The sequence below is a fragment of the Chaetura pelagica genome, unplaced genomic scaffold, assembly GCF_000747805.2.
Source record: "Chaetura pelagica isolate M959 unplaced genomic scaffold, ChaPel_1.0 scaffold48, whole genome shotgun sequence".
Classification (NCBI taxonomy): Eukaryota; Metazoa; Chordata; class Aves; order Apodiformes; family Apodidae; genus Chaetura; species Chaetura pelagica.
In genome coordinates, this window is record NW_009954241.1 from 3,360,153 (window position 1) to 3,386,835 (window position 26,683).

Sequence of the window (26,683 nt, forward strand, 5' to 3'; positions counted from 1 at the left end):
CACAAGGATTCTAACAGAAACCACAGGCAGTAGCCCCATTTAAGTTAATGGAAGGAGAACTATGGCTCTTAATTTGCCAAGCTGTAGGCAAGGAATTTTTTGCGTGGAAAAAAAGGGTGCTTTCTCACACCAGTAATGCTGTGTCACTGTAGTAACCCAGGTGAAGACAAACACTGAACTCTGCCTCAGTGCTGCCAGTGCAGAGCAGCCTCCATGGCATTGGTCTGGGTGACCAGAGCAGGTCCTGGAGCAAACCACAGGTACTGCAGTGATTTCCGTGGTCAAATGCTCTGGCTCAAGCTCAGAAGGGAAGTATGAAAGCGCTGTGAATCACACCAGAATGTGGATATCTATCAAAAATGAAATGCTTGGCAAAGTGGATAGCGTCTGTAGAAATTTTACTTATGAAGAAATCCAGAGAAACAGAAGAGTTAAAATCGGGTTTCTACCTTTGGGGTATTGAATTCTTTGTCTTCTTTTTCTTCTTTTAAACCATTTCTTATTTGAATGAATGTTGCTGTATGGTTTCCATGTAGTAGAATAGTATGTTTTTAAATTATGATGAAGGATTGAATCAGAACATTTCAAATGACTTGCAACACATAGGTATTTATGCATTTACCCTCAGATTTAAACTGATGTTATTTTTAAAAATCCTTAAAATCCTTTGTGGCATGGAACTGTTCTTCCCAGCCCAGGGCAAGAGGTGGCCCTTGCTGGGGCTCTAAACTGCAGTAGCAATGAAATAAAACGCAAATGAAAAGAAGACAATTGTTAAACACATTCAAAATCACTGAATGGGGTTGCGTGAGACTTTCCAAAAGATTTGCAAAGAATTGCAACTCTGTCTCCTCTCTAGCAATATTTACTGTTCTCTCACCCCAGAAATTAACGTAAAGATTATAAATGGTTCAAACTTGGATTGATTCATATTGATCCTGCCTATTTGTTCAATGTTTGGTTGTTTAACGTTCTTATTCAGGACAGCTGATAGCCCTTCAGAATCTACTTGTTTATTCATACTTTTTTTGAAAGATGGAAACATAACATTTGAGAGCTGCGATTTACTACAACAATGCAAATTTAGACTGTTAAAACCACAATAGCTTTTATAAATAATGGGAAGGGAGAGGTAAATGAAAAAGCTTTCATACAAAATAAAATTTAAAAAAATCAAAAAAGTGCACAAGAACATCAAGTGAATTGCACATATTGCCATAAAAAAAAAGAAGTACAGTAACCTGGTCATGAAATATTCCTAGAACATTTCATACGAAGTCATCATCTATCACACTCAGTAAAACCAAGCCACTTTACCTTGCACTAGAACTACTGATCTGCTTACAAAGCTTGGTTTCTTTGGGTTTTGGGGTATTTATCCTTTCACAGTAGCTTCTAGATAGATGCATTAAAATGTACATTGAATTTGTGCAGATTCAGTATTGAGCACAAAATAATTTGCCAATGACTGGAGTGTGGAGGTAGCAGACTCCATTTCAGTGCAAATAAATGTAAACTGAGTGTGTGAAGATTTGCTGTCAGGATAAAGCAGAAAGGACTTAATAACATTGTAATTACCAGATTCCTCCTCTAATAGACTCTTCCCTCCTCAGTTTCTGTGCACAGTGTGCCCTTATCTTTCCCATAGCTGCAGTGCATTCCATCACACCAGTGGTCTCCAGCTCAGTGACTCTCCTACTCAGCACAGAAGGTTGAGAGCAAGCAGGACATGGGTCACCTGATAGAGATGAAGGTCTCTTGGTGGAAAGAAGCTATGATCTTTCCATATTTGCTCTACTCAAACCCAGTTTCAACTTCTCTCAAGGACATAAAAAATTGCAAGTCGAGAGACTACTGCATACCTAAAAATGTTGGCTCAGGGGAAATGTCCAGTTTGGGCTACCTTATGAAATCCCACCCTTGTGGTTTTACAGTGGTCTCAGGGGCTGTCATTGCACACCAAACAAGCACTGAAGTAAATGGTCTCCACTAAGCCATGTTTGTATCATAGAATCATACCATGGTTTGCATTGGAAGGGATCTTAAAGACCATCTAGTTCCAGCCCTCTACAACTTTGTTACACTCATTTTATTTCAAGGAAATTTCTCTTGATTTATACCAATTTAAGACCCAGACCTTTGCTGCTCAGCCCCAAAGGGAGAGATGTACAAACTTCACAGGTGATTTTCTAACTCTCAAAGTATTGCTTATCAATGCTATCACTGGCAAAACTGGTCTCAAGATTTCCTGTTCCCCATCCCTTTCCCTCCATCATTTTTTTAATTTCCAATTCCTGAAGCAATTTCTTGTTCACACTTCAGGAGACAATGAGGTAGATCCTACACTGGTAGTAATGGAAGTCAGTGAGCAAAATTTCAGCAGTGGAGGAATCTCACCTGACTTCCCAAAGCTTTGCAAGAAGATGACTGTTCAGTGTGAATTGAAACTCTGTTGGTTTTTCAACTTCTTTTGCATTTGGGAGGGGTCAGCTATGGACAGAGTGCCCACAGCTGTAACCACTTCTGCTCACATCTTGTCCCACAAGTCCTGAACACATTTCACACAAAACCATTACAGAATCTGAACTTGTATGCCCAGATGGACTTGTATGTGTGCAACACACTTTAGTTCTGTGTTAAGGTATAAAGCTCCACAGAAATAAAACCTGGTGCAATGCATTTTATCTACTTACACTACTATCTGATTCCATGGGTGGTATGCAGGCCAACAAACAAAACCAGATCTGTCAGGTCTCTGGCGGGGAATCAAACAAACCATGGTGCACAGCTCCTTTGTCACCTAAGAATGAGTGTGTTTCTAGCATAAGACCTGCAAAGATGTGGTTCCAAATTTAGGTTCTTCCATCCTTACTTTGGTGCCTAGTCAGGAATGAGGTGCTTTTCAAATCAGTGGTTCAGCAAGTCACACCTGTCAGCTGAGCTGTAGTCACTGCCAATAACCGTGCATGGGCTCCTTGGCCTCCCCAGCTGTGAGGGAATGTGACTTGTTAAAAACTGCAATGAAAGGATTTCACGGACAATTATAATGGTTCAGCTGATAGATGGTAACATGTTGAGCTTCCATAAATCAGCTGTGGATCTGAGCTGTTAATAGGTGACCTAATTTTCAAAGAAACTGAAATAATAACTTTCATGAGTGTCAAAGATACCTCAAACTCCCAAAGTCAGGAAATTCAGGGCTAAATCCTTAGACTTTTTTCTGTCTCAGGAATATCTGACACCAAATGTGGTCCCATTGACGTAAGTGGAACTACACCTGGAGTAAGTAGCTTGGCATTGTTTAGGCACTCAAATAAGGATTTGGAAGCCTAATTCTGGGTATTTATTTTCCAAAATTTCAAAGTCTGACTTTCGTAATTTTTAAATAATTATTTTTTTTTTCTTCCAGTGATGGAACTGTTATAGCCGCAGAGGTCTAAATGGGCAAGAGAGGCTGGGTTTTGTAGGGACAAGATCCTCTAGGGAAGGAACAGAGAAAATTGGGTTAGTAGTGTTGCCTCTCCCTAAGCACCTTTTCCTGCTCCTCCAGGGCTTTGTTCTGTTCTGACACCAGCTCCATGATAGAGTAAAACTACTGTTTGCAGTGCAGTTACATCAAATTACACAACTCCCCTTCAGAAAAAAACCCCAAACAAAAATCTAAATCAAACCCCCCCCTCGAATTGCTTTCAAATCTCCAGTCTAGGAAATTCTCTCAAGCAGAATGTCACCTACTTCCCATTGCAAATATAATACAAAATTAACTGTGTTAATTATGGGCAAATACAATTCTCACATCCTTCTTAAATAAACCTTTCCTCAGTATTTCTGTATTTTAGTCTATTAAAAAGTTTTGGGATTTGAAAGTTCAGAAATCAAGTTCTCTACTCAATAAGAAAGGTCCAGAAAATGAAAGTAAAAGTGTTAGCTAGATGGTGTCAAAGTATTAGAGAATGAGCAACCAGCACACTTAGCAGAAATCCAAACAGTGGAATAAAAACTAAAATAAAAATCTCAGTCAGTGAAGAAAATGTGATTTTTTTCCAAAATATATTGACTCTTCACGATTTCTGAATTGTGATCACAGCAAGGATGCTAAGCTCCACCACAACCCCAGGATACCTTTGAATTCTTCACTGATTCTTGCTTCAGCACTGCTCATTTTTTTCAGTGCTGGCTTTCATCCAGTGCTCTCTGCAGATCAAGATCTGAGGTGAATCATATAAGTTTTCTCTTGGAAACCTTAACAACAGCCCTATGTTTAATGTTCTCCATTTTCTTCTCAGCCATGCTTCAGAAGCATATGTCTCTTAGATTAGTCATTGGAGGGCGCTTGACCAAGCCAGCAGCAATTCCTCCCCATCACGCAAGATGTGTGCTCTTGCCATGCTGGTGATGCTGAGTGCCATGCCAGGAAGCCACTGCATGTCCTGTGTGCCTGGGGTCACTGCCTGTAATCATGCTGTAGGTACCGAATCAACCTGCCTGGGAGAGGCAAGGTGTCCAGAAGTTTAATGCGGTTTCTTCCAACCAAGCTTCGTACCTTGACGCGGCAAAGGTGGGAAAGAGGTCGCGGGGGTTCTGAAAGACAGGCAGGCCAGAAACATGAACAGAACAGGTTTAGACTTGAGAGAAACAGCTTGGCTTGGCTTTGCCAGGGCAGTGATAAGAAGAAAATGGGAGAAGGAGGAACAAAAAAAGGGAGCTTTTCTGCAATGGAAGGATGATGCATCTGGCATTGGTGGTAGCTCATCTATTCTGAGGCATGACATGGGGAAGAAAGCAGGGCTGGATGATGGGGTGCTGTACCACAGCTCAGCCTTAGCAGTGGGCTTTCTAGGGGGATTTAAACAAGCCATTTCACAGTATTCAGTCTAGCCACAGAAGGTGGATTTAGATTAGGTATTAGAAAGAAGTTCTTCACTGTGAGGGTGGAGAGACACTGGAAGAGGTTGCCCAGGGGAGTCATGGATGCCCCCTCCCTGGAGGTGTTTATGCCAGCTTGGATGAATCTTTGAGCAACCTGGTCTAGTGGGAGCTTTCCCTGCCCCTGGCAGGGGGTTGGAACTAGATGATCCTTAGGGTCTCTTCCAACCCAAACCATTCTATGATTCTATTAAATTCAGCTTGGAGCCAGAAAACAAATTCTGATAAAGTTTATGAAAGATTTTTGGATCCTGACAGAAAGGATGTTTAGGAGAGCAGAGTATTAGTACATGCTTTAAAGGCCACTAGTGCCAGCTAGGCTGCTGTTGAGGTGGTCATGGTGCCTGACTGCACCCCAGGTGCAGCCAAATGGGCCTTCCTGCACTGGCAGTGCTCACTGCTGGTGGGTCAGATCCAGCTGCTGCACATTTAACATCACAGAATCACATCCCAGCAATTTCATAGAATCATAGAACTATTTAGGTTGGAAAAGACCCTTGGAATCACCAAGTCCAACCATCATCCTTACTCTACAAAGTTCTCCCCTAAACCATATCTACCAACACCACATCCAAATGACTCTTAAACACATGCAGGGATGGTGACTCAACCACCTTCCTGGGTAGCCTATTCCAGTGTCTAACCACTCTCTCTGTGAAGAAATGTTTCCTAATGTCCAATCTAAACCTATCCTGTTGCAGCTTGAAACAATTCCTTCTTGTTCTGTCACTGATTACCTGTGAAAAGAAAGAAAAATTTCTAGTACTGCATCCTGGTCCAAAATGTAATTCAGTCTCAGTAGGGAAATCCTATCAAGTTTAAGAGATTAATACTAAGAGGAGATGGGGACAGAAATTTTTAATCCAGTAGTGAGAATGCTTGTGTCAGATTGTCTCCTGGGTGACCATACCTGCTTTTTCTTTAATGACAGCCCAGTCCTCATAGCTGTCAATATGCTCCTTGAGCCGCGAACAGAGCTGCACGTTACCCACGTAATCCAGGAGAACATCGATGATTGGCCCAGCCCAGCGGCTCATCTCTGGAGTAGACACCATTTCACAAAACTTCAAGGAAAACCAGATTGACTACAGTCAGTGACAAATGAATACACCTCTGGAAACTGCAACAATGGCAACAGTCCCAACTGCATTTTTGGTCCCAACCCTCTACCAGCAGTGAGAGCAATTACCAGTTCAAAGGTCCTACTTCCACATGAAGGGGACAGCTCACAGCTTTGTCTTGAGACAGTAAAGGAGCTGATGAAAGATCCATGCAGCTCAGGGTGCTGTGACCCTGTGTGTTGGGTCCCTTTCCTTTCTTAGGAGGGTTTCTATGGGGCAACTGTGCACCAAGAAGGCTTAGGGGAAGTGGGAGATTCAGCAGAGCACAGCACCTCCTACTTCTGGTGAACCCACTGGTATCTGCAGCTTTTGGGGACCAAACACCTCACTAGAAACAAGTCTGAGGGAATCTCTGCAGAGTTTAATCCCAGCGGGTTTTACTTGCCCATAGGAGAACTATCCTGGACCTAATACAGAGCAGAAGCATCAGGCAAATTTGGTGCTGCTGCAAGTGTGAGCTGCAGTGCTCAGAGCTGTTGCATGGAGGGCTGCCTATGGAGATGCTAAGGAATAGGATTAAGGACCTAACTTTAAGCAGTCTCATTTCAATAAAGTAGTGACTTCCCTTCCCACTTTAATCTAAATATGTATATTATACCAGATAGCTTCATCTATCTCTGTTAGGATGCTGCATATGCTGAAGATATGCATATGCTGTGGATTTATCTGCATGTGAGCGGTTAGAAATTTAAGATTAATTAAATCACGTTGTATGGATAAGACCTTGGGCACATGTATGAAACCAGTTGAATGATGGGGGCTTAAGCATTGCCCACCAGCTTAGTAACAGAGACTGTCTGCAGGCACCTTGCAAGCCCACCCCAAACAGAAAAGAAAATGCAACAGCTTAAACCTCATTCAGTTTAAGCTCCTGTAACTATATCATATGTGATGAAGCATGCATGAGCCCTAATTCAAAATGCATTAAACTCCTGTATGGATACTTTTATTCAGAAATGAAAGTATTTTAGCTCACCTAGGAAATAATAAAGCTGCAGAAAATTATAAGGCCATTTTATTCAAGGTGAGAGCATTCACAGAGGTGTTTACTACTCTGGCTTTTTTTCACTGAGTGTCACCATGTAATGTTTCTCAGGAAAATTAGCTACAGTAACGTTGGGAGAGTCCCCGTGAACAACCCACAGTTTCCCAGCTGGTCTGCTTATGGGAAGTTCAGTTCAGCATATCTGGCTGTCATTCCCCAGTGCATATGCAGTTGCCATGAAGTTTCCCATGGGATGTGCAGAGTAGGGATCTGCACTACTGCCCCCAAGCAGTAACACCACTTTGACAGGGTTTAAACGAGGACACATGCGTAGGGCAATAAAACACTGGATCCTACGGCTCTCCTCTTTTTTGTCTCTGCCAGAGGCCTTGCCTGGCTTTTTCTTTCTTCCCTATTCACAAGTTCAGCCTATAAAAACATTTTCTGGAATAAAAATGGTCCAAAACATGCTGCAGGAAAAGAAGCACAGAAAAACGAAGCAAAGTGAGGCAAACCTGCAACTGCAGGCAATGGGATCGAGTCAGGGACAGACCAACTGTGGGCCCGGGACATGCTTTGCCTGCAGCCTGGGTGGGCCCCTGAATGCCCTCTCGTGGCAGCAGACACTTCCCTTCCCACCTTCAGGGTTTTGACACTGCAATTTTGGAAATGTGGGGTCAGACAGCAACCATTTTCCTGCATTCACTTTCTCCAGGACACATTCATCTTGTCACAACAGTACTGATTCATAGTTACTCATTTTTCAAATCCACTTCCAGCAGCTCATAGTCCTTACTGTGTAAAGACTAATCATTCAGATTTGTTATCCGTATGTAATCTTATGCAAGAAAAGAATAAATGCACATCTTTGTGTGGTGAAGGCTATAGTTTCATAGGATACTCTGTACTTCAGAATACAAACCATATCAAAATTATATAATGAAGCTGCACCATACCAGCCTCTCTTTTATTAGCCAAATTCCCAGCAGTAAGAAGCAAATGCAAAAGAATATTGGAGAGAAGGGATTGCTTTTTCTCTGTATGCATTTGTTCCTAACTGGTGTCTCTCCAGGCACAGATAAAATTTTACGCAGCTTTTGTTACCTCTGCCTCATGTGGTCTGACCTTTGAGGTGATTACTCTGTTTGTGAGTAACCTAATATTTTTTTAGGCACTAAAACTATTTTTAGGTGAAATCCAGAGGTAAAAAAAATGTGCTTAAGTAAGTAAAAACATGAGTGGTTTGGAGTGCCTAGAATATCATAGAGGGCTACAGACAAACCCTCTCTTGGCTTGGAATTACCGCTGCTATATCATGGGTCAAGATGATATATTTTATTGATTTTTTCTTTGACAAAAGTGTGGTGTCCTGGAGCAATTTTGCTGTGACAAACACTCAAGAAGAAGACAGCTCTGTGCAGGATAAGATATTATTTTGATGAACTCTTACAGTCCTCTTTCTAAGATTTCTTTTTGTTTGTTTTCCAGACGTTACTGGAGAGTAAATTCTTTTGGAAGACAAGACTAATAAAAAGGTATAGAGTTCCTAAGAGCTTTTAACATTTTCCTTTATTTTTTCCACCACCAAAGAGCACTTATTGGTGACCATCTCTCTGAGATAAATGACACTTTCTTCTGCATTCCTCAAAGCTACACTTAAACTAGAGAGAGGCTGATTTATTTTTTCCTTGATTCTTTGCAAAACAGAAAGTCTGCTGTGCTGAGATTTCTTTGCTGTGTTCCATGTTGAAGACCCTCTCCAGGGCTGCTTATCCAGTAGAGTCAGATATTGCAACTACTTACATTCATTCACATAAAGTGAAGCACTAGATAATTTTAATTTAGATGGGCGTTTCAATTGCCTATCAGACAAAACAAATCTTACAGGGCAAATAAAACAAGCATGTTTCTGCTGCCCACTTGCTACTGCCCATATGACACTGCCTGTCAAGAAAACTTGCTTTGTTCCTGTCATCTCCTATCCAGATGAAAAGAATGTTGTAGATCTGACAGCAAGGCTGTCAAGAGGGCTATAATTCACTGCAAATTCAACATAGGGCCATAGCAGCTGTTGCCTACCCTCCTGCTGTTATTGAATATGGACTTGAAACATTCACAGACTTCACTGAGCCTTTTTTTTTTTTTTTTCTGTAAAAAAAGTAGGAATAAAGGCATCTTCTCTCATAGGAAAGTTGGGAGAAAAAAGACATTAAAGTTGTCAAGATATATACTGGTAGGACTTGTCCTCAGAGGTACTGTAAGTAGACTAGGTCGTGCTTACCTGTACAACAGTTGGCTCCTTGGATAGCTGAGGATCATTAAGTCTGTCCCGTCTGTAATTTAATGCAGGGTGTGGGCCATTTCCATACTGACACTCAAAACAGGAGCCAGCGTCACAGCCCATATCAAGGAGATACTTCAGCACAGAAAGGTATTTCATCGAAAACATGATGGTAGCTGGAAATGTGGTGGGATGACTTGATATGTAGGCATCAATGTTTGCTCCATGGTCAAGGAGCAGTTTCATGGTCTTCAGGCAGCCGTGGCGAATGGAGATGAGTAATGGGTTGATGAGGTCAACATTGGGGTTGGCTCCTGCTTGCAGCAGGAGTTCTGTGGCATAGATGTTGTTGTTAAAAACAGCAAAATACAGAGGGGTGGTGCGTCTGTCCTCGTAAAGGCAGGACCGTTCATTGGAGAGGGCAGTGTTGACATCGTAGCCAGCATCAATCAGCTCTTCCAAGATGTCGTCGTTGTTGCGTTCAGCCGCTAAGTGCAGGGGGCTGATGCCGCTGCGCTTGACGCGGGTGCGGCTGGTCACGGGGATCAGCATGGAGACAATCCTGCCGGGTACAGGATCAGTGAACAGCAGTGAGATCCAGGGGATCCAGGGGACCCACAACCACACAGCTGCAAATAGCAGCTGTATGGTTATAGCCATGGGAGAGCCTGTGAACTCAGGCACAGCAACAACTGTCTCTGAGAGAAACCAGGGTGTGAATTTGAAACCTGTCAACAACTCCCTGTGCTCCTACCTTGCCAAAAATGTGAGTTGCATGACCCGCTCTTTCATGGAGGAACAAGATTTTTGAGAATTATCACCCATTTTCTATGAGGCGATGGCAGCTACAGGGGCAGTTACAATGGAAGAGGTGATGTGCTGACACCTCACCTACCCTGTAGTAAACTCTCTTAGTTGTCACAGCCCAAATGGCTGACACCCAGTCACGATCTCCCAGACATTCTACACCTTGATCATCATGCTGTGGGTAGGACTGGAGGAACAGACACATGGCCTCTACCCTGAGGTTCCACCAGAGAGGATGTATCTCCCCACCTCAACTGGAATTGCTTTATTGCTCAGCAGAGAACCCTGCCAAAACAAGGCATTAGTATTTCCTCCTGGGTCAAAGCCACAGCAAGAGGCTTGAGAATAGAAAGGAGGTGAAACCAAACCTTCCTCTGCAGGACTGAAGTAGGATAAACTATATATTTGGTTTCCAGTTATTACCCTGGATTAGTGCCTGTCCCAGAGGCCCTCACTGTGTGGCTTTTGGCTATGGCAAATCCATGGGGCTATCAACATCTATCCCAGATCATGGGGAGCCAAAAAGACAAATAAGAAAGGGGTGAAAAAGAAAACAATGTATTTTCTAGACTGGTTTCCATGCTTTAACACAGGGAGAAAAAATGTACAGCCAAGTCCTAACCCCAGTAATCAGGGATTATTATTGGAAAGTGTGATGTGGCCTTAAACACAGCAACATAAACCAATCTGTTCTTGTTAATTAATGCAAAGTAAAAAAATATATGATGTACATGAGTCCATGTTAATTTTTATGTCTCCATAGGTGTCACTGGAGCTGCCCCCATGGGTTAAACTCTCATTTTTTGCTGATAGAGTTGGCTGGTTTAGCCAAGACACTAGGCTGATTCTGCAAATACAGACAAGTCACCTTAAGCTACTTCCAGAAAGAGACCAGGGACCATCCAACATGAGTCTGCACACTGTCTCAGATACCCATGCTCCCTATATAAAGTCTGTGGAGAGAGGGCTATCTAAAAAGGGAACCTGTGGGAGCCAGCAAGCTAAGCCTACATTCTTCTCCTCTTCTTCCTCCCATGTGAACTCCTCTATCAAGCAGTCAACAGCTCTTCTAACACAAAAACATGCAAAGCTCAGTTTCTTACTGTGTAGCATCTCTCCTTTAAAATGCTGACGTCTTCAGCTTGACTGCAATGGCTGGTCCCAACACTGGCCCTCAAATATATATTTACATAATGAACTAAGCCAAATATAAGCACTAGTCTCAGCAAAACCTTTGTCTGTGATGAACCGAATGATCCTGTGAAAGTCTGAGCCTCCAACGCTCCCAGGAGCTGAAATAAGAGTTGAAGATACATAACACTTCACAGGATTATATTCCTACTTTCATGATGGACTATTGATGTCTCCAAGTTACTTCTACATCTCATTTTTAAACAAAAAAGCTTTTAAAATTATGTAAATATCTTAGTACATAAACTGCAGTTTTGTGTTGTTTTTTTTTCTCCAACTACCCTCACTAATCTTCCAGTGCTGTGACAACAGGGAGCAGGAGATTTGGGTGCTGGTGAGCTGGCAACTTCCCCCCGTTAGCAAATGTTCTGAAAGAGCCTTAGTAACAAAAAGGGCACAGTGCACTGTGAGGACACCATGCCAAGTGCCAGCATTAGTCATACCATGATCAACTGTTTTGAAGATTTAAGGGTCTGTTTTGTTTTCTCCCTCCAGCGTATGTGCTTCAGCCAGATCTTCAGGTCTGAGTTAAAGAGGCACTGTGTCATTTCTGTCTGCAAGGGGGACCTGAACCTTGCTGCAGGGGTGCCTCACTAAGGCTCTCCATCCAAATATTGCAGTGTCCCAGACCTCAGCACACTCCCTGTTCCCCAGTTTTATTTTAGGAGGAAAAGCAGAAAACATCAAATTTGTATCAGTTTGATTTTGTAGCTTGAAACTGTCTCTCTTCCTCATCCTTCAAAATAGGTTGCTTAAGTAGTATGGTGCCTCCACCTCTGTGGTCTTTGCTGTCTGTCTAGAGGCAGAAGGCACCTCATGCAAAGGCAGACAAGACCAGACCACATCCCACATTTATCACAGAACTGAGCTTCATGTACAATTTCAAAATAGTGCTGCATTTCCTCTCACCCTGACACCTGTTTCTATGATTTCTACTTGTGCAAAATTATACGGAGGAGGAGACAGAGCATCTTTAGCATGAGTGTGCCAGGAGTCTATTGACTTGCCTTTACTTAATAAATCTGCCCACACTTCACAAAGTCTTCCCTTCTCAGCATCTCTGTTCCAAGGGGGAAGGAGTTAAATGACTGCTTGCAATTGTCTTACAGCTGATGAGATGACCCTTATGAATTTCAGGTCAGTATTGACAAGGTGTCATTTAAAAGAAACAAACACTAAGCAACATGAGTTGACAGTTGAGCCTTGGGACCACATTCTTGGCTTTTTTGATGGTAGGGAGCCTTCGTGCTTTGGCAAAAAGTTGAAGTGTGGAATTCCTGCAGAATTACGTATTAAATCTGCAGGAATACTAAGAGAGGTCACCGTGAAGGGTGTTATTTTAGTGAATACCAAAGGAATTAAGAATGATCAGCCAATTGTACTAAACCTTTGTCATTTAGATAAATATTTATAACATAAGATATTTTTCTTTTTTCTTTCTTTTGCTCTTACTTTGCAGCAGTTGTGCACAAAAAATTGTGCTCTGTCTTTTACAAATGAGGGAACTCAGAATTCGAGCTGAATTCTGGTCTCATTTATGCTGCTGGTTGTTGGGAATAATAGGATGTGAGGTCTGAATCAGGTGCTTTCTTTCAAAACATGGGGATGGACTCAGGTTGCAGAGTTTCCATGTAAATTTCTTTTCAGGTCAAGGTGTGTAACTGTAAAGACCCAGAGAGCTGGTCCAGACTCTATATACAAATTAGATTCAGACCAACTTACTGTACTTTCAGATGAACTTTTTTGAAAGTGAGCAGCTGGAGATCAGTTCTGTCTCTGGCACATTTCTCATCTAAAGTGTGCTCATTTTCAATAAAATGTCTTTGAAAATCACACCCCAGAGAAAATTTTGAGTCATGCCTATGTTAGTCTGTGCTGGGTATTCATGTGCATGCTGTAAGTGTACAAACTCATTACATAGATTCATAGAATCATATAACTAAATTCAGAAGGGAATGCTAAGGAGTTCAGGCTCAGAAGCATGCTGCCATGTCCCAGGTCTTCAAAGAGCCAGGTAAACACTATTTACACAACAGTGCAACAATCCCATCCCTTGCCAACATGTTCTAATTTGATATCTTTTGTCACAGACTGTAGAATTTTTCCTCTTCCTCTAAACGCCTCTTCTTCAGAGGACTGGTAAATCTACCCAGTTCCCGATTATTTTTCCATTAATTACTTTTTTTACAGTTTAGAGATTATGCTCTGCTTTACCCCAAACAAATTTCTTTTCAGAAACAAACTACTGGATCTTTTTATGCATTTGCCAGTTACATTTAAGAGTCTTTTAATCTCTTACTAATGAAGTATACTTTCCAGACTGTGAGTAGTTCTTATACTTCTTTTCTGAAGCCTTTCCAATTTCCTGAAAGGTTTCTGTAAGGGAGGATACCAGAACTGGTGACAATATTCCAGCAACAATCTCACTAATGCCCTAGAGATTCACTTCACCACTTCCTGCTGTCAGGATCTGAATTATTACTAATAAAACCTGAACATGCCAGAGATAAATGTAGGATGTTCTGCTTGTGCAGAAGAATCACAATGGGCTCATGTAGGAAAATTATTGCAAACTGTGCTGCAATAGCTATTGAGAACTAAACCCCCACCTAATCCTCAATGTTTTTTATTCCATCTCAAGCATGTTTTGTGGAGCTCAGCTTAATTCACTTCCAAGACATGTGAGGTTATTTAGCTGTAATAGGTAGTACTTTGGCAAAGTTAAAGGGATCTTACTTCCCACACTCCTGCTCACACAATCCCAACCCATCCCATCCCCTCCCACAAACACACTCTTTGGTTTATAATTTCCAACCCCAGCTCTGCAAGCAGAAAGCCCAGTTTCAACTGGCAGCTCAGAATTAGATCTGAGACACTACATTCTCCATCTCATAAGGAGTTTGGACTTCTGTCTGATATAGGAAACTATGAAGTGAATGAAAACTTACTCGCAAATCCCTTTTTTGGCTGCTATGTGAAGTGGTAACAGGCCATCCTTATTGGCTTTGTTAGCATCTGCTCCTTGGGACAAAAGAAACTCCACGATATGTACATGTCCATTTTTACAGGCTTCATAAAGCGCAGAGGCATTGTCACTGGCTTGAGTATTTATATCAGCACCTAGAAAGAAAAAAAACAATATCTTTGTAGCACCCAAAGGTTAAAATCAGATGGCAGCAACATGCTTTGAATGAACATGTATGTCACCATGACACTGGAGCTATGAAATGTGTTGGAAGAGGATCTGAATGAGGTCATATTGGAGCAAAAAGAAAATGTGATACAGTCATATCAGTTAATTACAGTCATCTAATCTCGATTGGTTTTTAATGTGATCTGAATTTCACGAGAGAGTTAACATGGGTGGCAACCACAGCTTCCAGCCCTCAATCCAGGCTCCATTCAGCTCTATCTCAAAGGCAAACACTTTAAAATCTTCTGTTCTTTATATAGCATGACCTTTTCTTTGGACACAATAATTCCATTAGTATTTATGTGTTTACACTAGGTATATACACTGTTCTGCAGGCATTTGGACTAGATTATTTCAATAGGTGCTTTCCAAAGTTATATTATTATGTATTTATGATACATATTTATTTATATGTATTATTTATAGTTTATATATTAATATTTTAAATGCATTTATACTATATTCTCATTTTAGTACATAGCTAGGCTAAAATAGGACTCCATAACATGACCTCTGCACAGTATTGAGCAACAATTCCAATCAGCTTATATTTTGGCATGCATTACTCAACAAACACTTAATTTCAAAACTCAACACCTGTGGCCATATCTCTTCATTTCATGAGTGTTCAAGTTAGCCTCCAACTGGTAAGTTTCACCAAAAATAAAGATAAATATTATTCATGAGCTGCTAGATTATTTGGGGCATTTTTTTTCTTGAGCTGTAGGGTGTGATGGCTTAATAAGCAAGAATACAAGCATCATGGAAGAATAAACCAAGTCCTAATACTTTTCAGCCACAAACAATTTGCAACCCAGCTTTTTCTGTGCTAGATATGTAAGGTCTGAAAGCCTGGTTTCAATGGTAATATACTGTACCAGGATGTCTCAGGAAGGCTGGTCTATGTGTATCCTAAATGAAAATGACGGTACACTGGACTTTTGCATCTAAACTCCAATTAAGAAGCCAATCAGTCTCCTGTTTGATCATGAAAACTCCCTGTCAAAGAGAACATTTCCCTCTGCTCTCACCCCAAACTGAAACATCTGTGTTGTGTTTGGCTATTTGAAGATGTTGTAGCTGGAAACATCAGGAGAATTGCAGTGACAAAACATAACACAGGACTATGTTCCTAATGAAAAAGAAATGAAAAAGAAACCCTTTTTATGGTGAACATTGCTCATCATAAACAATACCATGATATCTTCCTGGGATTCTCAGAGGAGCTTTTCAGGGCATGAAACAAATAGACAGTTTTATTGGATTTTCTCCTGTGTATTTTTCTCAAAATTAAACTTTAAGAAAATCCTAATATCTCTAATTTTAAACACAAATCACATTCTGCCTTAGTTTCTAAAATTGTAGGTAGTATTATGGACTAACTAGTCATAGAAAACTGACTTGACAATGCTAACTGGACAGCAGAACACATTTTTTGCTCCCCAAGTCTCATATTTTTCTTAGTCTTACTAACAACTTCAAAAGTTTTTCTTCTCTTCACTGTTGTTTAGCTCTTGTTTCATGAGTGCAGGACCCTGTTCTTACCTACAGTGAAGATATTAGCCCACAGAGAAAATAAAATAGTCTCCAAATAGTAGTAAAGTATGTTGTGTTTATTGTAAAACTGTTTTACATGAGTGGAGCAGTTCAAGGAAGGTTTAGTGCAAACTAGAATCAAATTCACTCTGTATATTTGAATACATACACAGGGGGGAGAGCAAGTCTGCTGCTCCTTGGTGTAAAACTGCTATAAATTAACTATACAACAGTATTTTATCTATTTTCAGCAGAATTCATTAGTGGAGGAGTGGAATCTTGCCCATTACTGCACATGTTCATGAACAGGTGGGGTTGGCTAATGTTCAGCTTCTGCCATCTATCACCACCGGCAGTTGTCTTTCATGACTGATTTTAGGCTACATGTGTGCAGCAATATGGATTTTTTAAGCTGTCAGGCAATGAAATTAGAGAGCACCATATTACTTTCACAAGTTAGTGACCATGAAAGAAGAATTGCATGTCTCTAGACCATGCTTTCTGACAGACCCTGCACAATTCAGCCATCTAGAGCAACAGAGTGTCAGCACCTCTGCAGGCATGGCCTTGTCTTCAAAGACAGAAAACACTGAGCTATGGAGAACTGATGGGAACTTTGAAATATTAAGAAAGAAATTAGGACAGCCATGTAATGTCACAGCTGTACTCACCACATTTTGCAAGGTATCTCAGAGCATCCAACTGCCCACTCTCAGCTGCCACAAATAAAGAAGTAATCCCATAGGCATTTGCAGACTCAATCTTAGCTCCTCCTTTCACAAGGATATCAATAATCTCCAGGTCATTTCGGGAGACAGCTTCATGGAGAGCAGTCCATCCTCGATTGCACCGATGGTTGGTATCAGCATTGTACTGTACCAGGAGTCTTGCAGCCTCTGCATTTTTCCGCTCACAGGCTGGTTTGGAAAAAACAGAAAAGAGGGAAAAAGGGGAAGTGATCAGGACAGGTTTTTAAAAGAATCTGGTTGCTGTAGGATCCATTTCTGTAGCATATATAATACAACTAGGCCACAGTGAGTAAAACCAGAGATCCATTTAGGTCAGTATGAGGGCCAAGGCTGTCATTATTAAATGACACTGGGGCTTGGAAGGGATGTGGTGGTGAAGCCAGTCTTCCCAGGCACCTGGGAAAGGCTCAGACTCCTGTGCAGGACTTGAGCTGAGCCTGGTACTGAGGGGAATCCAGCCTAGCCCATTGGTACCAACCAGACTCCACAGCCACACAGGGAAGTGACAAGGTTGCAGGAGATAATTTATGAAGAACAAACATGTTACAGAAATCACATGACCTGAACAGTTTCTTTCCAAACTCTATGCAAACTGACTATTTTACTACCCTGGAATGCAGATAAAGCTCCATACAGACAAGAAAATAATAATATTAATAAAACCTCAAACCAACAGTGATCAGAAAAAGGATGCTTAGAAAACAATAAAGGTGAAAACCAGTAGCACTCTCTTGGCCTGCAACAATGTATAGTTCAGGCCCACCCTGAGCGAAAAGTATTTTCTTGATAATGACTAGCATTTTGTTGACTTTTATTTTACTATTTTGTTCCATTGGTTTTTGAATCCCAAATCACAAGGCTTCCTACGCACTTTTTCTGTGGGACTCCAAGCCAAAGGTACCAAGACTAAGCAGTCACTTAAAAAAACCCAATTAACATTTGTTGTACAATGTGGAGAAAGAGTAGCCAGCACATTCCATAGCAATTGTAATTTGTTATGGAACAATAGTGCCTTTTTCTCACTGAGGCCTTGTCTTTTGGTATGGATTCTTCCCTTGCTACATGGCCATGGTTTCCTCTCCCACACACAGGTGTCACTCACGTGTACTGAAAGGAACTATCTGATTAGGTACTGCTGTAATTACCTATGCATAGCTCTGCAGAGTTTAATTTGCTTCCATACTAGGAACAAGTAATTTGTTATGATATTTTTTTCACTCCTTTTTTTGCTAGAGGGTAGACCAGAAGATTTTTACATCAACACTAGCACATATTAAATAACAGGTTTTCTCCAGCCAAAGACTGCTTTAATATTATTGTTATTATTATTTTTATTATTATTACTATGAGTATTACTACTATCACTATTGTGTAGTGCACAGTTGAACAGCTTGAACAGCTAAAGCTGACTACAAGCCAGAATTTTAAAACCGAGGCATTTTAAACTGGGCAGCTCTAATGTCAGACATCCAAAGTTGGAGGCAAGACTCATGTTGAAACCAGCATGATGTGCTTTTAAATGTTTTGCTACAAAATGTTAATACTACAAATAGTCAGGAGAGGAGCATGGCATAGTCATGGCACTGAATAAAAGGGTAAAGGACATGAAGGTGTGAGACATCATCTTATTCTCTAAATCTTCGTGATGTCATGAATGCAACGCTCTTCCACTAAAGAAAGTGTTCCCTTTGACCAGAGGCAAGGTTATATGTCCATATCACTTTATCTGCTTCACTGAATTGTTTATAACTTTATGGATGTCTTATAACACACAGACTGATCTGGTCCACATAGTAGATGATTCACTGGCATGTCTACAGTTACTGTACTCCCACCTCTAACAGTACTTCTGTCCTACTGTTCAGAAAAGCATCCATATTCTTGTACTGTCCAGCTTCTGCTCTCCATAACTTTGGGATGTTGTTCTTAGAGCCTCACTAAGCATCACATGCCCCACCCTCAGCACCACATTGCAGCCTGCACCCCTCAGGGCAGTTACTGGTCCGATATCTGATGTGGATGAGAAGAGAGGCTGTGGCACTGCAGGTCAGGTAGAAGAGAGAGAGGACTACTGGAGGAGGTGCAAGATGGGAGCTGGTGTCTGAGTTTCATGCCCCCATCGCTAGAGCACCTGCAGGTCTGCCTTGGTGGTGCCAAAATGCTCAGCATCCCTGGACGTGCAGCCACTCACCTTTGTAGAGTGGTGTTTCTCTGGCCTTGTTGGAGATGTCGGGCTCAGCCCCAGCCTGCAGCAGGGTGAGCAGGCAGTCCAGGTTGCCCCTGCTGGTGGCCAGGTAGAGAGCTGTCTCCTCATTGAGGGTGCGCTGGTCAATTGTGCCAGGGTATGCTGTGAATGAGTGGTGAACCCAAAGTCACTGGGGCATATAGTTAGTACACAAGTATCTGCAGCACTATACCTTTCAAAATCCTTGGAATTTTAGGTGAGTTTTTGTTGTTTATTTGTTTTATTTTCCTTTTCCATGAGCAGAGTTAAGAAAACACTGTAAGGTTACTATAACTCAGTTTAAGTATCTAATGTAGCGTAAAACGTTCAGTTCTCACTGCTAGTGATGCAGAAAGCTGCTGAGTAATTGCTCTGCAGTAGTAGTTTGAAAACAAACTATAGTAGTTAACCACCTTCAGGCACCAGCAAATAAATGCTGGGCTGGATCTCCAGCTAGCGAGACCTGGGGTAGTCACTGTCAGCTGCAGTATCCAAGCAGCTCACAACAGCTGAGAGCTCAGCTACAAGGCCTTACTGTGAGAATTTTCTCCTGGATATCCCAACCTTTATAGACTTCAGCCTAGAAACCTATTCTCAAAGAGAAGGTGAAATTAATATACACTCAGGGAGGTTAAAAAACGTCTTCACACACAGTCCCAGGCAAGGATTGGACTGGTGCTAATTCTGCTTTTTAGTTTATTCATATTCTTCTTCTCCTTTTTGTAATGAATTCGTTTTAATTTCACTGACCTTTTTGCAAGAGGCTCAGGCAACCCACTTGCCCATAGTATGCAGCTTCATGGAGGGGTATCCAGCCATCCTTATTAGGTTCAGAAAGGTCTTTTCCTGATTTCATCATGTTGCATACTGCTTTTTCATCTCCATTCTTGATTGCTGCCACTACAGGGTCAAGTTCTCTTTAAAAAAAAGATTAAAACCTGATTACTGCTTCCTTAATTACTGATATTGTTGTATTGTTTGGCCAAAATATTGAACATCTACAGAGTACATAACAAGTACTGTGGCCCTATGGTGTCTTGCTGCAGGGCTTGTGGAGTTAAAACTTGTCTGCTCTTAATTTGGCTACTCACAACTGAAGAATCACTGGCTGGAGGTTCTTATTTCTTTCCTTGGAGTGTAAGGAAAGTGTAGGTGCAATTAGTCTCTGACAAAAACATTTATTCTTTAGATATCTAGAGTTGGGGCAGACTAGCTCTACCTATGTTCTGCCATTAGTGTCCATGGTTAGGATAATTATATCATGCTCCCATGTGGCAAGGTGTTTTGTATGAGATGTCTTAAGCAAGATCAGCTTTGAAGATGACTGACCCTGTTAATCCCTGAAGAAAATTTTGATTTGCAGGTAGATTAGCTCTAAAGCAGAAATGATCCATAAAGCTTGCTCTTGTATTTTAAAGACACTTTTTATTTGTCTTATGCAAGCCCCCTTTCAGAAACTAACTGGACCAGCTATGAAGAAGGGAGAGCTCTGGTTAGATCATGTGAGTATTACAGTGGGGGTCTAGGTTCTCTTTCTTCAGCCAGGGAGGATTAAAAAAATATATCCACCCACCCAATGAAATTCTGAGCTGCCCTCCATGACCATACCCCAGAGATTCCCAGCTGTTATTTCAGCATTGAGTACTCAAGTTTTGCAAAATGATAACCACTTTGGATACTATAGGCCTTCAAAAATATGTCTTCAGTGTCCCAGTAAGATGTGTTAGATGCTGGGCACTTAAAAACTCTGGTTTTTAGAAGCCTGCTTGGGATCAGACCCATTACCTTTGTCAACAAGTCCATTCTTGGAACCCTTGTAGCCAAGTTAGCATTTCCCCAAGTAACTGCAACAGTCAAGGGCATCTGGAAGCCCCTCTGGGCCTGGTATCAAGCTGTGAGGAGATTTTTGTTCCTGCCCCTTTGAACGCAGCAAACCACTGTCAGGCTCTGCAAATCTGTAACTTGTAGGATGGAATAAAAGGAATTTAAAAATATTTGGAAGGGAGGAAATATTTTAAAGTCCCTTAGGAGCAGAAAATCATTGAAATGTGTACAGTCACTGAGAAGTGTTAAAGTAGTATTTCAGTGTTTAGCAGCAAAAATAAAAATAACATGAAAGCCATCTCTTTTGGTGCTAATTCTAGGCACCTTCCAGCTCTAGTACCTGGTCCTGCTCTTGCTGAGCTGTGCTGGGAAAAGTTGCCTCCTTAGAATTCTAGAATCATCAAGGTTGGAAAGACCTTCAAGATCATCCAATCGTCTGCCCTACAACCCCTAACCACTACACCATCTCCTGAAACACCATGTCTACCCAATTTTTTTAACATCTCCAGGGACTGTGCCTCCACCACCTGCTGGGGCAGCCTGTTCCATTGTCTCACCACTCTTTCAGTGATTCAGAAATTTTTCCTAATATCCAATCTGAACCTCCCTGAAGAATGACATAGCTAAGCTTCAGGACACCAAACACAGCAAAGGAGGAAGCATTTTTCCAGTTCTAAAGGTGACTTGCAAAAAATGAATGTGGACTGTCTTTTCAGAGTCAGAGAACATCAGGATGTTGAAAACACTGGGGAGTTTTTGGTTTGAACTAACTCGAAAGATAAAATCTTGCAGCCTTGAAGGCAGAGAGGCTGGGGAGTGAGGTGCATGCCTCAGATAGACTACTAGCAACATCAGGAAATAGAGCACGTGGTGAAGGTCGTGCAGGGCAGTGACAATGGGAACAACCAGAAACTCTGCTTATGACGGTCTAAAATGCCACAACAGAGTGAGATCAAAGACATAAAACAATGGACAGTTCCGTGCAGGAATTCTAGAAAGGCAGATCATTGGTACAAACTCTGCATTTAGTGCAGGTGACAGGAGTAGCACAGGATTTCATTGTCTTGCAGGGGCTGGACAGACCAACAGCCTGAAACTCACACAGACATCACTAGTTTCAGCTTTCTCAGAGGTACCTAAGTTGTGCCATAAACACTGATACAAGCACTGAAAGAAAAGTCAGCAAGCTAATTCTCTGAGGCTAAACTCAAGGCCTGGAGTGGAAGCAGGTGAATACAACATGTGTGCCAAGGAATGGGAAAAGACATCATTACCCAGGTGAAAAAATTATTGGTGCCAGGGCCAAGTGCTTCTCTATAGCTGGAAGCAGTGATCTCAAAACAGCAGTCTCAAAAATAGCAACACTGGAATGGGGGGAGATATGGGATGCAAAGCCAGGCATTTTGCCTTAGGAGATAACAGCTAGAGCAAGCAGCTGCCTTCTTGGCCACTGCCTACCCAGGAGGAATTGACTGACATGGGTGAGATCCCGGGGACACTGCTCTATCTCCATACTTTTGAGAGGGCCCTGGAGAATAACCTGAAATGGTCAGTTTTCTGTATATAGAAGATTTTTATATAGGCTTTTGAAACTGAGCATTTTGTTGAAGTCAGCTAACAGCAACAACTGGTATGCTTGGCTGGGAGAAGAGGAGAAAGTGGGGACATCTTCATCTTTAAAAGCTTCTGGCACAAGGCTGCTGAAACCATCTGTTGTTCTGTGCAAAGGTTCATGTTACACATGCAGGGCTGCTCACTGTGACCTCAGGGTTTGGGCACAGGACAGTTCCCAGCACACAGTGAGTTACTGCATGCCAGGGGGGCCATGGAAGGAGCTTGTGCAAGGGGCTGGCACACAGCAAGTGCAAGGTGAATCACATTAGCTGAGACCTCCATGAAAGCAGAGGGTACCACAGATGTGTGGCAGGGTTAAAAATGTGTGAAAAATCAGTTATTATTCTGCTTTAGCCCTTGGATGTTGAATGAAGCAAACTTCTGTTGGGTTCCTTGACCTTAAATGATTCCTGAGTAAGATGAGGGGGTTTGCTGGACAAAGCTGCAGATGCTTTAGCCAAGCAAATTCCAGATCAGTACAGAAAGTTTAATGAATCTCCATGTGAAATCCTTGATTTCTGCCTGGCTCATAGTTGGCTGTTTTAAAGAAACCAATACATTCGGCTGCTTGGGTTTTATCAGATATAGAAAAAAAAAAAAAGTATTAGAACTATGGAGAAAGCCTGAAGATATGATGAAATCTTAACCTTATGGGCAAATCAAAAGAATTACTGCATTGCACAGGCCAGTAGTCAAGATAATAGATACTCATTGCAGAAGAGATGTATGGTGGGTTCAATTCTGAGTGCTGCAGAAGAGGTTCAGTGGAGCATAGAAGGGTTCAGGAAACTCTATCTTTTCCTATCAGCCTGGTGAGATGCAGGCAGCATAAAGGAACAGCATCTCCCCAGGTGAAGCCAGCTGTCATCCCTGCCTGGCTCTGAGACCAAGGCTATACATCACTCATGCCATTATGCTCTCCTGTGGCTTCCCAGCCACATTTCTGGTCTCACCTGGCAGCAGAGGAGGGCTGGCTTATCCCAGCCTTCTTGTGCCTTGAGCTTTGTCATCCAGAAGAAAAGCCTGCCCTCCAGTTATCGCACCCAGAGATAGAGAGAGGCATGCAAGGTGTGCAGAGCACTTAATGAGAAGATATTATTTCAGTGTGGCCAAAGGGAGCTGGCAGGTGATGGAGATGAGGCAAACTTTATGTCTGAGCAGAAAGAGGTTTTCACATATGCCAGGGAGGGCAATGTCAGTGGAGAGCCTGGAACAGAGCCCAGATCAGCCAGTGTGCAGGGTGAGGTAGGGGAGATTGTAGAAATGGGTGAGGGAAGAAGACTGGTGGAGGGTTAGTCACTGCAACCATGCATTCAGGGAGGGACTTGCAAGATGGATAAAACAAACTGGATTTGAACTGAGTAGATAAAAAAGCAGGGAAGAGTTTTCTGCAGGACACAGAAGTGTTGCCTACGACACTTTCCTGTCTTCATCTGATAGCTAAAGGCAGATGCCTGCATCTGCTCTGCCGCCAGAGAGCTGTAATGGACCCATAATGGTCCAGACACACTACACAGACAGTGGGGCAGAGCTCAGACCACCCTATTCCCTGTCTGCCTCCTCATGCATAGCTCTGTTTACCTAAGCTCTGTCAACTGTCTCTGTCAACAGCAAAACATGGCCAGGAGGATCAAAGTCAGTCAAGCTGGTTTCCTCCTTGGGCAGGTAAGACATGGTACAGCTCCCCAGCAGCCATCCTCAGTGTGTCAGGACAGTGCCAGTATTGCCGGGAACAGGCAAGGAATCCTGGGAGCATTTATCACATATTTACTTTGAAGGACTTTCTCCTCCTTTGTATATACTACAATAAATGCTTGTTTTCCCCATTCATATGCACTGTTGGGCAGTGAACTTAATACCAGCAGTTAGTATCAGCACCTGCCTACCTCCTCTACTGTGTTGATATGGGAGCCAGGCTATATAAATAAAGCACAGTGCAGGCACCCCTTCCCTGCTGTCCTTGTCACTTCAGAGCTACCAAATGACCCAGAGTCCCCAGGACACGTGCACTGGAGGGATGGAAAATGATGAAGGGGGAGAAGAGAACAAGAGAAATTTGAAGTGGGTCACCCGCAAGAGCCTGGACATGGTCTGGTATGGCTGGGAGGTCAGGAGGAGGAGTGGGAAGGCAGCAAGGCTGTGATGCAGGTATTAGCAAGACCATTCTAAGCAGTTAATGATCTCCTCCAGATGAACACCACCAGTTCCCCCCACCAGACACCATCATAGCCCAGAGGAGCTGGTGCAGTGGATCGCAAGGCTTGTTTGGGCTGTGGGGAAAAGCAGGAGAGGGAGGCACTTACACGGGCTGGGATGTGCTGAACAGGCTGCCGTCGTACCTTCGCCTGACCCCCCAGGCTGCCCCCGAGCTGGACGGCTGAGCACGGCCTCGTGGCTGGGCTGCCAATCTGGAGTGGCGATGACATGAATGAAATAAGGAGAAATACTCCGAATAGGAGAAACAGGTCATGTCGAGGCAGAAACAGAGACACACACATCCACAGAGACAGAGCAAGGAAGCCTGCTGGTCAGGGCTTTGAATAAAAGCAGATGGCCACGGCTTGCTCTGCGCTGGATTCAGCTGCTCGCTCGGCTCAAGATTATTTTTGGCCCTCTGAGGAAGCGTCAGGGGATTCAAATGACCATATAAGACAACAGTGAGGTTAACCCTACCACCACCGCACAGGAAGCAGGCACGAGGCGAGGTGACATTCATCACCTCTGAAGTGCCACGCAAGCAGGTCAGAGATGGGGGCAGAGAAGGACCCAGGGCCCCTGGGTACTGGCTCCATTTCCAGCTCGGCTGTCCCAGGTGGCACAAGAGTTCAGATCGGGAGCTACAAGCTGCAAAGGTTTTTCCCTCCAGTGGGAGGCCAGAAGCTGGTGGGCTGAGGCAAAGGCAGGACAGGTTAACATATAGAACTACAGATGCTGCTGCCTTTGCCAAAATAGCAGGTGTCAAAGAACCCCCTGAAGAAGACAGGACCAAACAGTAAGGGAAGCCCTTATTCTCCCTTGCATCAGTCCCCATGGCAGAGCTGACAGGACAAGTGCACAGTAATGATATGAAGAAGTCACAACCTCTGACAGGAGCAGGATTGCCTGCTGTGCAGCATCCCAATTCCACAACTATGAAACACACTTACTGCTAACCAGATGGTCCCTAGCTTCCAAGCCTTGGAAACCAAACAGTCACAGGTGGTAAGGAGTGAAGTGCTGAAGGACAGTGGAGTTATGAGAAAGGAACAATAAAACTTCAGGTACTCCTAGCTTATTTAAAAAAATAGTTTAAAAGAATTTTTCCTTAGGTTTGGGGTGACTTTGTAACCTCTCCCCTCATCTCTTGAGAAATCTGCCTTTTGAAAATGAAAGGAGAACAGTGTCTGAGTTTGAAACTGTCAGCAGGTTTCTGTAACCCACAGCCCAGCGTCGCAGTGGCGGGGATGCCACCATGCCTGGGTGTCTGGAGCTGCTGTTGGATGAGAGCGATGTGCTTGAGGTGAGGCTCTGATTGAAACAGCTACATCCTTTAAGGACTGCAGTATCTAAACGTTGGCCAGCTCACAATGGGTTATATACCTACTTATAGGTATATAAAGAGAGGTCTCTCTCCTACGTTTTCGCAAAGCAAATGCTTTGCTCCCTCTCTTGGAAAACCTAGGCTCAGTGTACAGTGTCCTGTCACCAGGGAAAGGAATCACTGGTGTTTGTAATTCAGGAAAGCTTGTGACAGTTCCCTTATTCTTATTGTATTTGTTGCTTAAAACAGACAACATCAAGTAAAATTTCATTTTGCTGTGAGGGCGTAAATTGTTGACCTCATTGGATTTATAGCAGACTCCAGCTTTCAAACTAATGACAGACTCGCAGAGCAGCTGCTCAGTACAGATAGTTAGAAGGCACGTGCTGGGACAGGGGAAGCTACTTTGCTGTTCCTGGGCAGGGTGTTTGGTTGGGATGGTGCAGCTCAGGCAGGAGCTCACTCACCTTTGCCAGGGGTAGATGTGGTAGGGGGGGTGGTGGCTGCTGGCACGACTGGGGGAGGCCATCTCACTGGGACCTGCCACCATCGACTTCTGGTGGCTCTGGGCAGCTGGCTGGCCTGTGGGGTCCTCTTCCAAGCTCTGCTGGATGGCCATCTTTATAAGCTCATCTTCACTCAAGCTACTGTACAGACTGTACTCCTCACAGCCTATTGTTTGTATTTGAGTATTTGCTGCCGTTGTAGCCAT

At 42.8% G+C, this 26,683-nt stretch overlaps 1 protein-coding gene across 1 annotated transcript; it reads right to left on the reverse strand.

The window, feature by feature from the left end:
• Positions 1–4,444: 4,444 nt before the first annotated feature.
• ASB2 (ankyrin repeat and SOCS box containing 2) lies at positions 4,445–26,683 on the reverse strand. Its single transcript, XM_010003762.1, has 9 exons — positions 26,439–26,683; positions 24,755–24,859; positions 19,764–19,930; positions 18,981–19,136; positions 16,712–16,957; positions 14,260–14,431; positions 9,314–9,875; positions 5,837–5,990; positions 4,445–4,581 (listed from the first exon to the last, which is right to left on the reverse strand). Exons 1-9 carry the CDS (start codon positions 26,681–26,683, stop codon positions 4,445–4,447), a joined length of 1,944 nt encoding a protein of 647 aa, XP_010002064.1.

What these genes read in the sequence shown, in the direction of transcription:
- ASB2 (XM_010003762.1), bottom strand. Translation starts at nt 26,683, where the DNA reads ATGGCTACAACGGCAGCAAATACTCAAATACAAACAATAGGCTGTGAG. An exon ending in CCTGAGCCTCTTGCAAAAAG is followed by an intron (nt 19,137 to 19,763) that starts GTCAGTGAAATT and finishes ACTCATTCACAG; the next exon opens with CATACCCTGGCACAATTGAC. An exon ending in GCCAAAAAAGGGATTTGCGA is followed by an intron (nt 9,876 to 14,259) that starts GTAAGTTTTCAT and finishes TGTACCCGGCAG; the next exon opens with GATTGTCTCCATGCTGATCC.